Below are 17510 nucleotides of genomic sequence, written 5' to 3' on the forward strand. Positions count from 1 at the left end.
GAAACTATATAAAGCTGAATGTTTCAATTTTTCCTTATTTACTACGTAACGTTTTTGTTTACATCAAAGATAATACCTGAGTTGTGCATTTGTTTTCAAGGATTAACCATGATAAAAGCATGATAAAGCAATTCCAAAGAAGCTATATAGAAATTATAAATTACTCATGCATTAAGACGCTTATGATGCAAGCCACATTAAAAGTCCCTGACATCAAAAAGGACCATTTTTAACCCAAAAAAGTCAGCAATATATTTCGCGTTCCAAATCAAACCTTTTAGGTAGTAGTTTTTAGAATTGCACATGCGCAGCGTTTAACTTTCTTATATGTAATAGGACCGCGTGCAGATGAATTTTGTGTCCCTTAGCAAAATCACAGCTTAAGGAAAATAAGTGGAAAATTAAATATATTTATTGACTTTGTATAATCTTATCCATTCACTCCAATTAAGATTGACCAAAACCTTTAAATACACCTTGCAAGTTAGACACCTAGTTGGATTAAAAGTAGATTCGAATCCGTTGTGCATGCATGTTGCCTAAAAGTCCTCACAAGGAAATAAAGGAAATTACTTGTAAACTCTATAACTATAAAAAGTTTCGAATTTATACAACACCATGTGATTATTTTGTGTAACATAACTTTATGTTAATATTTTTTTATGTTAGGGCAAGTTACACGCAGAATTAGATTAAGGAATATCGATAGGAAAAGGTCAAGAAGCAAATCATTGACAGCTATACCTGGGCTCGGAAATTACTACAATTACCTCGCTGTGAATGATATCATACATTCTATGATAATCAATATCATAAACGTCCGAAGAAAAAATTGAAAAAAAAAATTAATATCATCAAGAAGGAAAATATAAATACAATCAACGAGTGAAACTGTTGAAAGACGTAGTCACAAAAACGGTCTAACGCGGCAATTCAAGATGGGCGAACGCCGCGTATACGCTTCATAGGGTATTCACAAATAAACCCGGGTGTTTGATTCACTTTTGATGCCCTTGATTGATTTCACGGTTTAGCTTCGCGGCTTCGAAGTTGCACTACTGTTTTTTTAAAAGTCATGTTATGAATAAATATTTTTTAAAAACCATTTCAATGATAGTTAACGATGTTATTTAAAGAGATTTTGTTAGCTGTTGTTCTTTTATGTGGCTTTACGAAGGGAGTTTACGAATTTGAACCAGCCGATATACAAGGTAGGATTAAACGGAGTGGATTCTTGAACTACCTGCTTCTCCCACAAAACAAAACGTATAATATATGTTATCATAGTTATCAAAATTGCCTACAGTATTATGTTCTGTTTGCTAAGAGATATATTGTCACATTTTAAACGTGGCTCGGATCATTAATGATGAAAAAGTTGATGATCATCGTTTAGTTGTGTTACATACATACGATGTAGAAGTGGAAGTTTATATGATCGCTTCACTACTGTTTTAACAAAACGAAATTCTAGCTACCTCTCTCGTCAGCGTGTGAACACTAAATCGTGAGAGTTTGATTTGACTGCAAAATCTGACTAAAAAATGTGCAAAACTATAATCATCAAATATGAAAAACAAACAAACCGTCGAAACCGTGACTTGGAGGCGTCGTGAAAAACTATACAAACCGATTTTCCGGCGACAAAGTTTCGTACTAGCACGTGTTTAGTGTGAACGAGATCTAAATTGCATCCTGCAAAGTTTAAGACTGAAGGATTATTTCTTGATGCGATTACAATTTGCGCGAGGCAAAGTCTGGCAATAGCGTTAAGTTGATATTGACTTGAATGAGATGATTAAGAATGCCGCTCTCTAAAAAAGCTCTCTAAAAAACATACGTCCTTTCGCGCGGAACTTTCCCTATATGAGATATACTCGCTGTTAAAAGCAATGCATGATTATAATGTGATAAATGTTTGTAAAATTTTTGTTAAGAATATTATCATTAACTGTCAGTATTAATTGCTTGATATTTGTAAGTAAAAAAACAACATTCACACAAAAAATTAATTTCCATAGAATTAACTTCCAATGCTCTTAACATTGTATGATTGTTCGTATGTCGTAAATAAATTTTTCGCCCCTCTGATGGAAATGCATTTATTATAAGCTTTGCATTCGGGTTTTCAGGTTAAACTTGAACAATATGATTGGAAAATATCAACGACACCCTTATTCTAGTCTATATTGCGATGCATTCTGTAACATTTCTTTAATCGTGTGTAAATGCATGTTTGATTCCTTCCGACTTCGAAAGAACCCTTTAATTGGAGAAGGTATTCGTAGTTGGTTGGGTAGCTACGTTCAGCTTGGGCGCCTATAAAAATGACCTGAAGATTTCATGATATTGATTTCTGTTTTTCAACGCATACATTTAGAGCTCGAGTTTGGGCAATACCCAGATGCGGTAGAAGAGTTCAAAAGCAATGAAGATGATACTTCGGCCTTCGACGATAGCCAGGAAAAGAAAGGCAAAGATGACGATGACGATGACGATGACGACGACGACGAGGAAAACGTAAGTGATGAAGTAGGAGAAACCTTACTACCAATGGATGTGTCTTCCATATCCGTGGAGGGAAAGAAAGCTTCGAAGCATGTAACCAAGCACACAAAGCCAGAACCTCCACATAAAACGTTAAAGAAACATAAGGAAAATAAAGAAAAAGATGCCAAAGCAAAAAAGGCTAACAAAGAAAAAAACACGAAAAAGGAAAAGGATGTGAAGACCAAGAAAGTCCAAGACTCGAAACTGAAAACCAAAAATACTAAAACCAGCAAACATAAGCAGAGAGACAAAACAGAAAGACATGAAAAGCTTCAGCATCAACGCAAGCAGAAAGGCAAAAGTAAGTATGTCAGTCAAACGTTTAACCGGAACTGACGGGCACAATACACCCATACCTTTATAAATTTTATAAATGATAATTTTAATATCAATTTGAAAAATACTGAATAAGGTCAAAAACAGTATAGATGTTAGTAAGAGGTAGCTATGGATATATTCACAAAATACTACAAATTTGTTCATTATAATTATTTAGTGTGTATAATTACAGTGGTGGAATGTTTCAATAAAACACCAACGCATGCATGCTGGCTTTCATGGCCGAGCATGCAAGATCAAAACACAAGGTCAAAACATGTACTTCTACACTTGCTTTACATTCGTGTCTTTTTTCATATAATTATTCTCTTTTTGACAAACGCAGAAGTGCAAAAAGACGATGATGACGATGCATTTAATATCAACAAACTATTTCCTCCGAAGAAACACGACTGGAAGAAGTTCGACCCCAATGCACATCCGTGGATCGGCACTCAATATTCAGACTCGAAGCAAGTAAAACCATGGTTCATTCATCCTGCTGCCCAAGGGCGAAAAAGACCAAATATCCAACCTTATGGTGCGAGGGCCGCCGGTGCGAACCGATATAACCCACGCTATCCACAACCTGGTGGACAACGAAATCCATACTGGGCACAACAGCGGTTCCAGCAACAGCTGCTAGCACAATCTTTATGGGATGGTTATCAGCCACAGCAACCAAATATCTACGCACCACAACAGCCAAGTAGCTACCAAGCTCAACAACCGAATCCTTACCAAGCCCAAAGCTTAAATGGTTTCCAACAGCCAACATCTTACTCTCAGAATCCACAACCAACAAACTTCCAAAGTCAAAACACCGCCGATCAAGGCCAACAGCTACAACAGGTACAAACCCCTGTTGCTCAACAATCACCTGCAGTTGGGCAATTTTCCACAGGCTTTGGAGCGGGCCAAGCTCCAACCCAAAATCTTCAGCCGCCAACCACGTGCCCTGCAACCTGCAGTCGTAAATGCACGACGGAATGTCCCGAAGAATGCTGCGCAAAGCATTTCGAAAAAGTTAACGATAAAGAATCGGGGCCAAGTTCCTTTATTAGTGACTGTCCGGCCGAGTGTAAGGTCAAGTGTGGCATTCATTGTCCACAGAAATGTTGTGGTTTAAACTTCTGTCCTTTCGTGTGCCGCAAGTCGTGCTTATCCAGCTGCCCGAAGAGATGTTGCCTTCTACTTAAAGAGTTTTTGCCACCTCTTGCTCTTCCCCCGCTGAAGCTATCGGCTGCTATCTGCCCAAATCATTGCGGGAACAAATGCTCCACTGACTGCCCCCAAGCCTGTTGTTCAAAGAGTGTAATTCCTGATCAAACGACAAAATGTCCATCTGTTTGTCTAAAGGTAGGGGCTTAAGTACTCTAGTGCAGTGCACATTTCTTGGTGTCAATTTTAAAAATTTGTGGATACACGGTGTAAAAAAAAGTGGCATAATGCTGCCATGTTGAATGGCCTTTAATAAACCTCTCTCATAAAAACGTCAAATCGGAAAGCCTATTATTACACAAATTTTGATTGGCTCGTTAGTTTTGCGGGATCGATCGTTATAAAATTATGAGAAGCATTATTTGGACTTCATTATTATATACTGTAGGGAGATCTGTTGGTTATGCTCAGACAAACTTTACAATAGTCCGGAGATTGTTAATGTCGACAATGATCATCTGGGATAGAGGGACACTTTGGATATGTCCTAAACAGCAAATTTGATTTTAGTAGATGGTAGATGCCGTGGAAATTGGTATAGACTTAGCCGCAGTTTTCAATACTTAGACTTTAAACTTGCTGAGAAAAAAGATTTATAAAGGCTCAAGAAAATATGTCATGCACAAAAGATTTGAAGCTTGCACACGGTAAAAACGAATCGTCTAAATTATTAATCTTGTGCATACTTTAAACCTGAAAATGGCCATTTCACAGCTATCAGATGTGTATGATGAGGTGTCAAAATATTGCAGAATGCTTATTCATAAGAAAAATTGAACTTTTTTTAAAATATTTAAGAGGTCTCTCTTTGATAGCGGTACAGAAATGCACAATTGTGAGCAAGCGATTTGAATTTCGGGCTGAAGCGTCCTAAACACCAATTTCTGCGGTGTTGCTAGCTATATAACAGCCTCAAGCATTTTGACGATTGGCGGGTTTAATCCATAAAAATGGTCAATTTCCCTTCAGGCGAACTTAAATGTCAATTTATGCATTTTAGTTTAAAAGATAGCAATCTTGCTATGACGTTTCTATTTGCGTATTAGCCGCTACCATGTCTCTAATGCTCTTTGCCTTTTCCATTCAATTTTCAGGGATGCACAATTGGTTGTCCTAGAGAATGCTGCAACGCGCTGGAAGACAAAGTCTCGTTTCTCGAAATTCACCATAAGCCCAGCTACCATCCCTCCGACACATGCGATATGACTTGTAAAAAGTCCTGCACGACCGACTGTCCTCCGCGTTGCTGCTCAGCCGAAGTAACTCCTTCGACTCGGGCTTTAACGGTCGGGCGACGTACGTTCACCGGCTGTCCTTCCGTCTGTCGAATTGTGTGCGCCAGCGAGTGCCCAAAATATTGCTGTCCTGTGGAAAAGCCGGAGGAGAAAGCTAAAAAGGTTGGAGGAGAAAGCTCGGATGACGACGAGATGGAAGCAGACGATGACGACTATGAAGACGAAGATATGGATGAGAGTGAAGAACAGCATCATAACGATCTAGTTTTGAACAAAATGAAAGAACTGAGGCAACGTGAAAGAGAGCGTTTGGCACAAGAAGCAGCCGATAAGCTTGCTATTGCCAAGGCGAGGTTGGAGGAACAGCAGAATAAGAGTTGTCCAGCAAGTTGTAATTCTCAGTGCAGCGCCACGTGTTGCCGATTATGTACGATTCCCGGACACAAACCGCATTTCTGTTGTAAGGTGTACTATCGCCAGGCATTCCCGGATTGCCCTGCGATTTGCGAGGAGAAATGTGATAGCACGTGTCCAAGACGTTGTTGTGGGCCCGGACGAACGCTGACCGGCTAAACTATGCTGTAAAATACACAATTAAAAACATTTTCCATGACTTTTACATTTGTACAGGCAATTGCTGTACATCTAATCCAATGGAGTACTCGAAGTACCTATTTGTTATAAACTGTATTATAATGCCTGATGTAATAGTTGTTAAACGCACAGGCAGTATTTGGAACAGACATACCAATGAAAGTAACCTGCGTGTTCGGCGAAACAGTAATAATATTTGTACTTACAATATTGCATGCATGCATGCAACCTGTATATGAAGAAGATATAGGGGTCCGAATCAAATGAAGATATCCAGTGTCCACGTTTACTCGTAATGGTACTTTGCTATATTTCGCTGTAAAATATTACCTAAAAGATCATACTTCATCTTGCATAAAATGAAAATGACTATCGTTGCAACAAATATTTTTTGTTCTTCGTTCTTTGGGTGTCTCCCTAAGCTGATAAACGATGAACTGGATCAAAATAAAATCAGAATTCTTTTCTTAACAGAATACAACGAAATGACTGCTTATAGGTATATAAATACCAAATCTTTGTCTTAGCTACTCTTAATGTTGCTTGTCAGCGGCCTTCCTTTGCATGTGCATCACTTTAAAAAGGCCCATGTGATGGCGAAATGTCGCATTCTCAAATAACTGGCCGAATTCAGCATACCATCACCAGCTTATGTATATACTCGAACTCATTAAATTTAATTGAATCGAAACTCGTGGAAAAGTTGTATAGGTGCATCAATTGAGTTTTTTCATCAATTAAATTGAATTTCATAGTTACAAGCGTCGATCTAAAGCCATTGACCTAAGCTGGGTCGCTGTTACTTAAAGCAATGTCATATGAGAGATGGTCTAACATGTATATAGAGTTTGCTCGAAAGCTATATATATATATATACAGGGTGAGTCAAAAAAAAGTCCCCCCTATTGAAATGAAGCCTTTGTTGATTTGAATGCATGATCAACGCAGTAGTGTGTAAATAGCATAGTTATTAGGTTGAGGCATTCAAATAAAGCGTCTTGCTTTCAATTGGGTTTATCATAATATTAAGGCAATCAGATTCTAACAAAGGCTTGATTTCAATAGAGGGGACTTTTTTCTGACTCACCCTGTATAGTGAGGATTGAACTGATCACTCGATCATCAGGGATATACTATACCACACTACATCAATACATAACGCTATGCGATAACTCAGCAAGGGGAATCCTATAATCTGACGGCATATTTAAAGCTACTATCGCAAGTAGTATAGTTAGCTTTCTATACTGTTTCGCTTCTCGGCAACGATGTTAACAATTTTGACAGTTCATGAGTTAACAATCTTAATTTTACAATGAGTTCTAAGGTTGTTGTGAGGTTGTTGATTTTTCATCGTTACTGCATGGCACTATAGCGGAATACTTCGCTAGCAGAAGAAAGTTGATGCATAGAAAACAGATTGTATGCTCGCGTACAATGCTCCTTAACGTTGGAATTTAGACACGGCACGAATCTTTCAGCTTATCAGAACACATTTCAATTGCACGCCAATAGCGCTGCTTTCCAATTTTTAAACAAATCGACTAGAAAGTCATTACAAGACTCTTGCCATGCAAGGAAAGCTACAAGCATATGATTATATAGTAAAAAATACATCTCGCTTTAATTAAGAGAAAATAATTCAAGATACTCCACATAATTATAAAGGGCTGAAGCACAAGTCGAAAGGCGCGATTGAACAGCATATTTTTGATTATCTCATATAGCTGACTGGCGAAAACAGCAGAACCCATGCCACGCTGAATTCATTTATCCTATTATACGCTTTACCGAATCGTATACAACGCTTCAATTGAACGATGTACGCTCTGTTAGCTTAATGTAAATAGAGCTTCGATGAAAGACAAGAAATTGCAACCGAGGCTCCGTAAAACAACGCAAACCTAATTCTCAGGTAAATCCTCCCATTTTACTTTATATGATAGAGCATAGACGTTTGTTGAATGCTTGGTGTTTTTTGCTTTTTCGTTAACGCAAAGCTGTCAGCCGGTATGGTGGCAACGTGTACTTCCACCAAATATCAATTTATTATTTATACTTCATCGAAGGATAATGGCGGGCGGCGATCAAATGAAATGATAGGCGAGAGAAGCTCCTTGTTGTAAATAAACAAATGGCTTGGAATTTTCATTAAAATTTGGAAAATTGTCGCGTCAACTTATCTTGTAGGATATAACGATGATCTGGCCAAGATATCTGTTTTCGATTCTGTTACTACTAGTCCTATATACCTGCTCAGCTCTCGCAAATGTCGACCCGAAAGCAAAGCAAGAAGTTTCAAAGAATGGCCAAAAGCGCCTCGATATACATGGTATGTATTTGATAAGTGCGATCAAATGTTACTCTTGAAGCAGAAGGAAACGTCTTTAGCTATAAATACATAGTCCTATAGCTGATAAGTCGACTACTCGAAGCTATAGCACAAATCATCATAGTTCATGAGGATTTGATTGCTGCCAAATGCGTACATTATATGATCTTTGATTTAAACTGGACTACATTAACAGTCATTTGGAAACGCGAATATATGTAATCTTGCTAGATCTAGCGTGGTCTAGCTTAGTCGCCGCAACAGTAAGCTTGGGAACGTCTGTTAATTTATTTGCGATATTTCAAAGCATTATCTGACAACATCGCTTGCCTGATAGGAAAATATGAAGTAGTTATATATCGATTAATAAAAGAAGTATTGAGTCTGAAATTTACATGCAAGCAGGTACAGCAACGGTTATTGAGACGCGGCAATTTTTGGGCTAAATTATCGTGTATGAACATACCTGTGGGTTTCGTTAAAAATAGTCGGAGATTCTTCGCATTTCTTGCGCTCCAGATTGTAAAAAAATGTGCGACAAATGAAGTTGTGACAAAAAGAGGCTGCTTTCCAGTCGCGAGTTCGCTTTGTTGAAATTGGCAAATTCAAAGTTCTTCTAAGGATCGAGATTCCCCGCTATCTCTTCCAAAATCCTAACTGATGTCTTGAATAGGGCATACATGGGCTTGGGAGGAGGGGGACGAACGGAATTAATTGCCGTCGGGTACTATCCCTACTAAGGGTATTAACGATTTACGGACACAGTCCAACTTTCTCCTCTGATTTCACTGTTTTTACACTATATGATTTCCTGATCTCAAACGCCCTTTGCCATGACTTTCGAGGTATATGTTGCACACAATTATCATGCAACACGTACATTGGTTGGTTTCGCTAAGCGGTTTTTTCAGTGACTGATTTAGGTGGAAGTCAAATGAAATGGTTTGACGCTAATGCAGAACAAGCGTGAGCCATGCGTTCATACAAAATCATACATTTTTTGCAACCAAGAACAAAGCTACAATAACGATGCAATAACGAACTCACACACGTCGATCACTGAGTTTCTATTTCGAATTGAGCACCACTGGAATCTATTCGTCAAATGTAACCTAATATTCAGCAAAAACGTCACCTCATTTCTTTCTCTTTTAGCAAGCAAATGGAGAGAAGCTCAAAACGCAATAAACAGTCTCATTGACGAAAGCATATGTAAGTACACGCTTTTTTCAACAAAATTTCTCTCCGCCTTTTTATATTATGATATATTTAAATAAAAACATCACAATTTTCTTTTTATAGCAAACGAAGTAGCCAAAGCAAAGATGGAAGTTAAAGCGTTGTTGGAGAAAAATATAGGCAAGCAGTTAATTACTGACTTAGCTGAACGTAATTTGACAACGCTTTGGATAAAAAATTAGTGTAGCTTCGTGATTTCTTTTGCTAAAAATTTGTGGCATCGACTGCATCAAATGCAAGTCGGCAAGTGCTCCAAACAAAACATAAAAGTTTGAAAATGATGGTATTTTAATCTCTAATGACAGATCGTCATAGTTACCTTGCAAAATATTCAGTAAATTTCCAAATACATGCCCTCCTAGGTTTATAGTTCTCTACAATTTTTTTAATTCAATCTTGTCGTCAGAAATGTCACCGAATTGATCAAAAACGTTCGGGTAATATATATATTTTCACATACGAGATAGGCACGCATGAAGGCTAACGTGTTTAACGTACTGTGAACTGATCTTTCTTAAAGCCAAACATTTGCATGAAGCAAGCAGACAAGTCATGCACAGCAGGCTGTCACAAAATGATGAGTTGGAACCAACTACCGAGTTCGTTGAAGGTATACTATTATGTTTATCATGACACCCTGTCAGTGTGTGTGACATTTACTCGAAGTTTGGAATGATTTCTGCACTAGAATTTCCCTTAGGACGATCTGGGTTGCTTTGTAGGTTCACGTGCCTGTCAAGACGAGATTGAAAACTGTGCTGCCTTAGCTGCCTCCGGCGTGTGTGACACGTCGAGAGCAGCAATGAAGAAGCATTGTGCACGAACATGTGAACTGTGTGACGGTAAGAATCAATGTGAATTTTGAAAGGTCACTATACTACACGAAACCACACCAAACCTCGCAACATCGCAATACGCCATCCCACCACTTCATGATTCTACCCTGTTCTACCTCGGCTACACCACTCAAGACCACACCACACCACACTAGACTGCTCTACTCCACCCTTTATATAGCACGAAGCCGCACCACACGACACCAAACCACACTACACTACAATAGAATATACCACAAATTGCACTACACACAACGCGACATTACACCACCATACGCCAACCTACACTAGACCTTAACTCTCGGGACGTGTTTTGCAACGTGTCGCCTGTTTGATAGAGCCGTCACGTAAAAGAGCATATTTCACTAACACGTCAGTTCTGCAAAAATTATCCTCCTTACCAAATGAGTGTATTCAATTTAAGATGAAGGCGCAGACCTTCCACCGGCTTCACCAGCACATGGGCAATCTGCAAATAGCGACACGTGGACCATCATTGGTGCTAATGGTGAGAGGTTCACGACATCAATCAAAGACATCGAAAGTGGTACACGGAAAGCCTCGATCACTTCAGCGCAAGTCGAACGCCTCTTGGATTATGTTAAGCACAATGCACCGCATTTGAAACTCGAGAAAGTCAAACCAGGCGTACTGAAGCTGATAAAAATACCGGATAAGAAGCGACCAACACCTCATAAAATCACACTAAAACCACAAAAGGATAAACCTAAGAAAGTCGAGAAACAGAAAGATGCACCAGAAAAGACCAAACCCAAGGAAGAAATTCATCCTGACAACTACTGGAGAATGAAAGAAGACAAAAACGAGAAGATTGACTTTATGCCTAAACATCCAAAAGCTAAAGGGCCAATGATACATTTCGATCTCTCTACCATTGCAAAAGACAAGCCAGGTTCGATGGCGAAGGCTGTTCATGTATACAAGGACGGACCATCGGATTCGTTCGCTGTGCATCATGCAACAAAATCTAAATCAGGTTAACTAATATTTTTTTCTTTTTCAAAATTTTTCCGAGAAAAATTTTCCGACTAATTAAGTGCTTTGCATGTATATGATGAACCTTAGCAGCTGTTGCTGGCGTACCTGTTAGAACAAACCACGCCAACTACATAAACATGAACTGCAGTTATTGAACTTTTCTCAAAATAATAAACATGAATTTAATTAATTAGATATATTAATATGTTATATGTTTACAACAACAGAACTCCGTAATGATGCCGGTGACAAAATTAGATCGTGTCTGTTATCCCATCTCGTTAATTAGATAATGTACTTTAATGAACTTTTCACATTCTTCATTATTAGAAGAGTACTTGAAACACATTTGTCATCCCATGTGTAAGAAGACTTGCATTTCGTCTTGTGCACCTGGATGTTGTGCTGGTGAACACCATAAGTCGTTTCCACTGTACCACAGAAAATCCAGTCACTGCCATCCGTACTGCAAGAAGCACTGCATCTCCTCCTGTCCACTCACCTGCTGCGCAGAAACGGAAACCGTCTCCAAGACGTGGAAGCACCCGCACGTTCATCACATCAAACCCGGATGTCATCCGTTGTGCAAGAAGAACTGCGTTCCTTCCTGTCCCAAGGCATGCTGTGCACCCAAAACTCAAGTGCGCAAATCTCACTGCCATCCACTATGCAAGACGAATTGTCTTTCTTCTTGCCCTCTAAGTTGCTGCAGCCGTAAGGACCGATTGAAGGAGAAATGCCATCCATTATGTCGCAAAACATGTCTGCCGGCGTGTCCGGGTGAATGTTGTGCGAAGGATGCAAAGGGACACAGAATGATCATGAAAAGTAGTGACCAAAAAACGAAAGCTGTTGCAAAGGTCGCGACAAGGAAAACTTGCCCTGGATTGTGTCCAGATGTAAGTATTTAGCTTAAATCTATTCTTTGATTTTGTGCATTAGAGTAGAGTAAAGCAACTGTACTTGGAATGTCGGTGCTAAATATTTTTTCATTTGGTAAATGTTGTTATTAAATCTTTTATAAATTTATTCCATAATTGAAAGGTTTATATGTACTCGTTCTTTAATCATTGCAAAGGTTTTGTGTTTTACGCATATCAAGGCAATAATAGTAATATAATAACTTATTGCATTTAGCGTTATAGGAGGTGCTTGAACTTATGTTTTAATTTTAGTCTTGTGCTCCGGCCTGCCATGACGGTTGTTGTAGCTCAAAGAAAATGACCTTGTCTCGCAGTAAACCGCTGGTACACTCGGTCCCCTCAGGTTGTACAGCGAACTGCGTTTACGAATGTATCCCTGGATGTCCCCCAGCATGCTGCACGAAGTCCCTTGGTGCACCTGAGGTTTCAAGATATACATATAAACAACCCGAGCCAGAAACTCCCGATCCTGCTCCGGTTATGATTTCATTTCCGCAGCCATTTATTTCGCCGTATATCGAACAGCCTCAGATGAATCCGCAAGAACAAGCTCAAGCTATGTACAGTGCGGAGGAACAACTAACAGCCAAGAATACAAATTCCGCAAGTGCGGACAGCCAATCAGTGAACGCCAACGCTGTCAATCAAAACCAAGGAGATTCAACCGCTCTTTTCGCGCCAAAACATTGCCCGTCATCTTGTCTGACACACTGCAGCCCTGAGTGCGTACGGTCTGATTGCTGTGATTTGGATTAGTTGGCTGCATGTCATGCGACGCCGAGAGACAATAAGTAACATAATTTGAGGAGTGTGACTCAGATATTAAACTATGTTAAAAATTGTAGATAAATCAAACGTGTTTAGGTTTCAATCTGTACCCTAACAATTATAGCACAGTATTGATTGAAGTTGAATTGCTGCAATTCCAATAACAACGTTCGGGGCATGCTCAGTTGAAGCTCGATTAAGACTATAAAACTCTCTTTACCATAAAAAGGAACTTACTTTTGGGAAGATTCAACCTCGCTACTGAATAGATTGTTGTTTAATTTGTGGGTTGCGTCGAATCATGTAGGATTATCGCCTATTGCAAGTTTGAAAGTTATACTTAAATAACTTTTTATCCGAAATTCTAACTCCGTTCACTATTAATATTGATCGGTTTTCTAAGAAAAAATAATCATATGAACTTATGACAAGGCTCATGCATATAACACACCAAGCTGTGTAAACGATATAATAAATAAAAACATACTCCGAAAATATAAAACATCCTGTAAACTTAAGATGTAAACTGTAGTTCTTAAAAAGACATGACACAAAATTCAGGTGATATGTCAACTCCTTTTCAAAGGTTCTCCGGTAAATTGAAGGTTTATGTGTAGAGAACCCGTCCGCGTTTTAGCGCGATTCTTTCGTACCAACTGATACAGCTGTTATCAGTCTTCCAATGCCAATGATAACACGTTTTGAAAAAGAAATCCTATATGAACGGAAAGAATGGAAGGTTTGATTCGTATCCCCATCGCTTCAAAAGAGACGGATTGTTTCTAAGCGAGTTTTACGATAAAGTAGAACAAATATATATAAAAACTTTTGAAGCTTTTTCTTTGTTCAGCCGAATGCTCATAAAAACGCCATGCGTTTGCATATATGCACGATTCAAAGAAGAAGAATGCGTTTGGGTGCATAAAACTCTCCTTGCAATATTTGCTCCTCCGTGGCCGTCACATGTAGGGTAAAGTGGCAGAATGCGTGTATTGTTGTTCTAGTTCGCTTGCCTTCCGAAATTTTGGGTGGCAAATTGAAAAACGTTAGTTAATTAAAGCAAACAAACATATAATGCAAGCGAGATTGTAGTATACGGCTTACATTTACGTCCTATTTCAAAAAACTCCTTATTTCCAAGGATTTGTATACAACTCAGTTGAAGAGAAGACTATTGCCACCAAAAATGGCTGACTACTTCTACTTTGGATTACCTCTTTGGCTTCCTGTCGAAACTCATGACTGATCCTAATACACTGGTGGAAACTTTTTTTTCAGCCGGTTTTTTGGTTGTTTGAGAAGTGTAATAACTTTAAATGATGATTTTCCTGCAATTTCCTGAACTACATAAAATGTCTCAAACAAATTTTCTCCGTAATATGTCTTCAAGAAAGACAATTCTGCATTGAGTATATTTACTTAAAATATCATAACATTTCATCCAAAGAAAACATTTGCGTTTAAAATGAAGAAAAGTAATATATGTAAATCATTATTCATTTATAAGGAAAATATTGATAAACTCCCGAGCACCGGTTTGTATTGGCTGGTAACATTTTGACCGTTTCAATATGTTCTTTGTTCCGTTATAAGTACTTGCTAACGGGGCTTTCTATAATATTGATCAGCAAATATTTTTGATATTCTTCACGAAAACACAGAAAGCTGCAAGGTTGGTGTCCGAATCCGTTGTTTATATCTATATACTTCAGGGTTTATTTCTCGAGAGTGATTTTGAAATATGAGATTATAATAAATAATCACTTCAATGTATTTGACACATTACACATGGTGGTTTGTATAGACGTCGATTGTTTAACATGTATTGCAGACCTGTGGCTGTTTTCGGTTGAAGTTTAGAAACCTTATATAAGTCATTACTGCAACGACAAAACAGGCACCCCAAAAGCCTGCTATATCAAACAAGCTTTTTGAGTTGTAAAAGATATTTCTATGGCAGTTACCACCAGAGAGCACAATAAATATAGTAGACAATAATTTATAACCATTGCGTTATCCTAGTTTAGGCCGTCCGACGGGCGACGATGTTGATATTGAGTGTGAAAATGTTTAGTGCATGTACTGGCGATTATGAAGATATAGTTTCTTTAGGGACATGAAATTTCGCATTTACAAATAGATCTTTTTTACAAGGTTAATTTACCAATTTTAGTCGCAATGAATGATGAAACACGCATACACATTGTGAAATAACTCTTGAAATACTGCCTATAACCATAGGCTAGTTTCATACGTCGTTGTTCAAATGTGCCAGGCGCATTGAAAACGCAGGGTAATCAGTCGAAATACCTCCTATTGCTGTTGCTTTCATCACACAAGAAAACAAGACGTTTGAAACAGGTCTCGTAATACATGTACGAAAGTATTACAGGCCTCCGCTGATTAGTAGCATCAAAACTCGTAAAATATTAGACATACATGTCTGGTCTATATGTCTGGTGTACTAAAGAGGAGAGCCAAGCACAACTAACACTTATTACATACAAGAGCCATGCAGAAGAATGGGAGATGATAACCATTCACTGTACATTGCTTCATACTTATACGCATTACCCCCGTATACACCTCAAGATTTGTTGCGCTAAATAATATTTCTTTTTAAAAACCGTGTTAAAATGGTGGATATACGGCACCCTTAGTGAAAAATCTCGTGCATGTCTTTCAATTTTACAATCACATACATGAAGGCCATAATTATAAAATTTCAGTGCAAAAGTTTTCCATTCAATGCTTTCGCTGCTAAACAGTTTCATTTAGAATTTGAAATTAACGTCCAAGCGCCACCTTAAGATAAGGTCGACAGGCCCCGCAAATTTGAAAGTGCCTAACGTTTCTAGATTTTCTCACACAGCGAACCAATGTGTGAGACACGCAGACAATTCTTCCTATTTACAAAAATAACAGTAATCGCCTTTTAGTCGATAAAATAACATGTGAGTTTCTGGCATAGAGGCTGGGGCCTCTCAATTTAGGGGATGAAGCAATTACCTGTTTACAAAAGTTGGCAGATATGGGTTGTTGATACTGTCAATTCTTTCAGTTTAAAATATTTTTATACAAACGAAAATGTACATTATAATTTTATGTTGTTTTTTTGCTCAGCAAAACAATGAACAAATTGGTTGTAATATTCTTCCTGGGGGTTATCACGATCGTATTCGCTGAATCGTCGTTAAAAAGAGATAAGGACACCTTAATTAAAGGTGACTATAACGAATCTTGTTAGAAGACTCAAGATCATAATTGTGTAATATTTTTTTGTCGGAAGGAAAAATTAATACACTTTTGTCTTCTTTCCGAAGCTTTAAAGGAAAAATTCAACCAGTATAAGAAGGAAAAGTTATCTGGTAAGCATGACTTCTTATTCTTTGCTGGTAATTCCAATCCGAGATGAGGAATCGATATTTAAAACACTTTGTTTAGAGAGCAAGAAAACAGATGATCTTCCTCCTCCAGCTCCTGCAACCTCGGAACAAAAACAGCACGATAAAGCTGCTGGTGCAATTGGGTTAGCCTTATTAGACGTATCCGCCAAGCCAAAAGCAAAAGAAGAAAAGAAAACAGGTGACTTGAGCTGTGGATATAAATCATGCATTCATTATAAGTTTGGATAAGTGTAAAGTATAATTTTACATTTTATAATTATAGTGAGGTATAGCAATATAGAAAACTAAAAGTAATAGATATACATGTAAGCCATGAAATTATGAAAAACCGTATTTCATATATTTCATTTTTAACTGCCGAATAATAATGGTAAACTTTTGTCTGAAAACTGAACATTAAAACAAATAAGCATGGTGAAAATTCGTCACAAGATATAAAAATATATTTCTTAAACCATGAAGCACAGCCAACTTTTTATAACATTAGATAAAACCACAGAAAATAACGAAGATGATGATGAGATGCCGGAAGATAATAATGTAGACAGTATTAACGTTGAATTGTCGAATAAAAAACAAGATAAAAGTGAGCTGAAGCCAAAGCAAGATGATAAAGGGAAGCTCGTGGCGGGAGACTCAAAGGAAACAGAAAACAAGAAGAAGGAACAGGAAGATATCAAAGATGAAGATGAAGGAAACAAGGATGAAAGTAATGATAGAAAAGAAAGCGAGAAAGAAGATGAAGCTGAGGATGAAGATGAAGGTAAAGACGGTGACGATGGGGCAGACGTTGATACTGATAAGGAAAGTGAAACCAGCAAAGATTCAGGTACGGTAATGCGATAGCCTAATTAGCCTTTAATGTGGATCATCAAAATTTCGTCTTTCACCAGGAGAACAAAACCCAATATATTAAGGCAAGATCAGGAGAATAAAACTTACAATATCAATAGAAACTACTTTAAAGGCGTGCAGTAGTCATAATTGTTTTCTTAAACTGCAGACAACATTGAAATTTATCCTTGCTTTACTATTAAGCAAATTATATAATTCAAAAAATAGTTGGATGAATGTGCAGTTCAGTGGCG

General features: G+C 38.0%; 3 protein-coding genes across 4 annotated transcripts; all 3 read left to right on the forward strand.

Moving 5' to 3' along the window:
• The first annotated feature begins 1040 nt into the window (after nt 1-1040).
• Nucleotides 1041-6409, forward strand: LOC114524278. The gene is made up of 4 exons (XM_028545430.1): nt 1041-1211; nt 2381-2851; nt 3215-4227; nt 5184-6409. The coding sequence occupies exons 1-4, from the start codon at nt 1124-1126 to the stop codon at nt 5895-5897; spliced, it is 2286 nt and encodes a 761-aa protein (XP_028401231.1). The 5' UTR covers nt 1041-1123; the 3' UTR covers nt 5898-6409.
• A 1337-nt stretch (nt 6410-7746) lies between these two features.
• Nucleotides 7747-13157, forward strand: LOC114524282. 2 transcript variants are annotated; one of them, XM_028545437.1, is made up of 9 exons: nt 7747-7833; nt 8109-8250; nt 9406-9462; nt 9553-9609; nt 10010-10099; nt 10212-10331; nt 10750-11322; nt 11655-12223; nt 12500-13157. In XM_028545437.1, the coding sequence occupies exons 2-9, from the start codon at nt 8118-8120 to the stop codon at nt 13001-13003; spliced, it is 2103 nt and encodes a 700-aa protein (XP_028401238.1). In that variant the 5' UTR covers nt 7747-7833; nt 8109-8117; the 3' UTR covers nt 13004-13157. The 2 variants fall into 2 exon arrangements, with proteins under 2 accessions (XP_028401238.1, XP_028401237.1); XM_028545436.1 differs by lacking the exon at nt 7747-7833 and having other exon boundaries at nt 7999-8250.
• A 3721-nt stretch (nt 13158-16878) lies between these two features.
• On the forward strand, nt 16879-17338 carry LOC114524157 (glutamic acid-rich protein-like). The gene is made up of 2 exons (XM_028545287.1): nt 16879-17251; nt 17316-17338. Exons 1-2 carry the CDS (start codon nt 16879-16881, stop codon nt 17336-17338), a joined length of 396 nt encoding a protein of 131 aa, XP_028401088.1.
• Nucleotides 17339-17510: the final 172 nt, after the last annotated feature.

Source organism: Dendronephthya gigantea, unplaced genomic scaffold (genome assembly GCF_004324835.1).
Source record: "Dendronephthya gigantea isolate DGI-Jeju-01 unplaced genomic scaffold, DenGig_1.0 000030F, whole genome shotgun sequence".
Lineage (NCBI taxonomy): Eukaryota > Metazoa > Cnidaria > Anthozoa > Malacalcyonacea > Nephtheidae > Dendronephthya > Dendronephthya gigantea.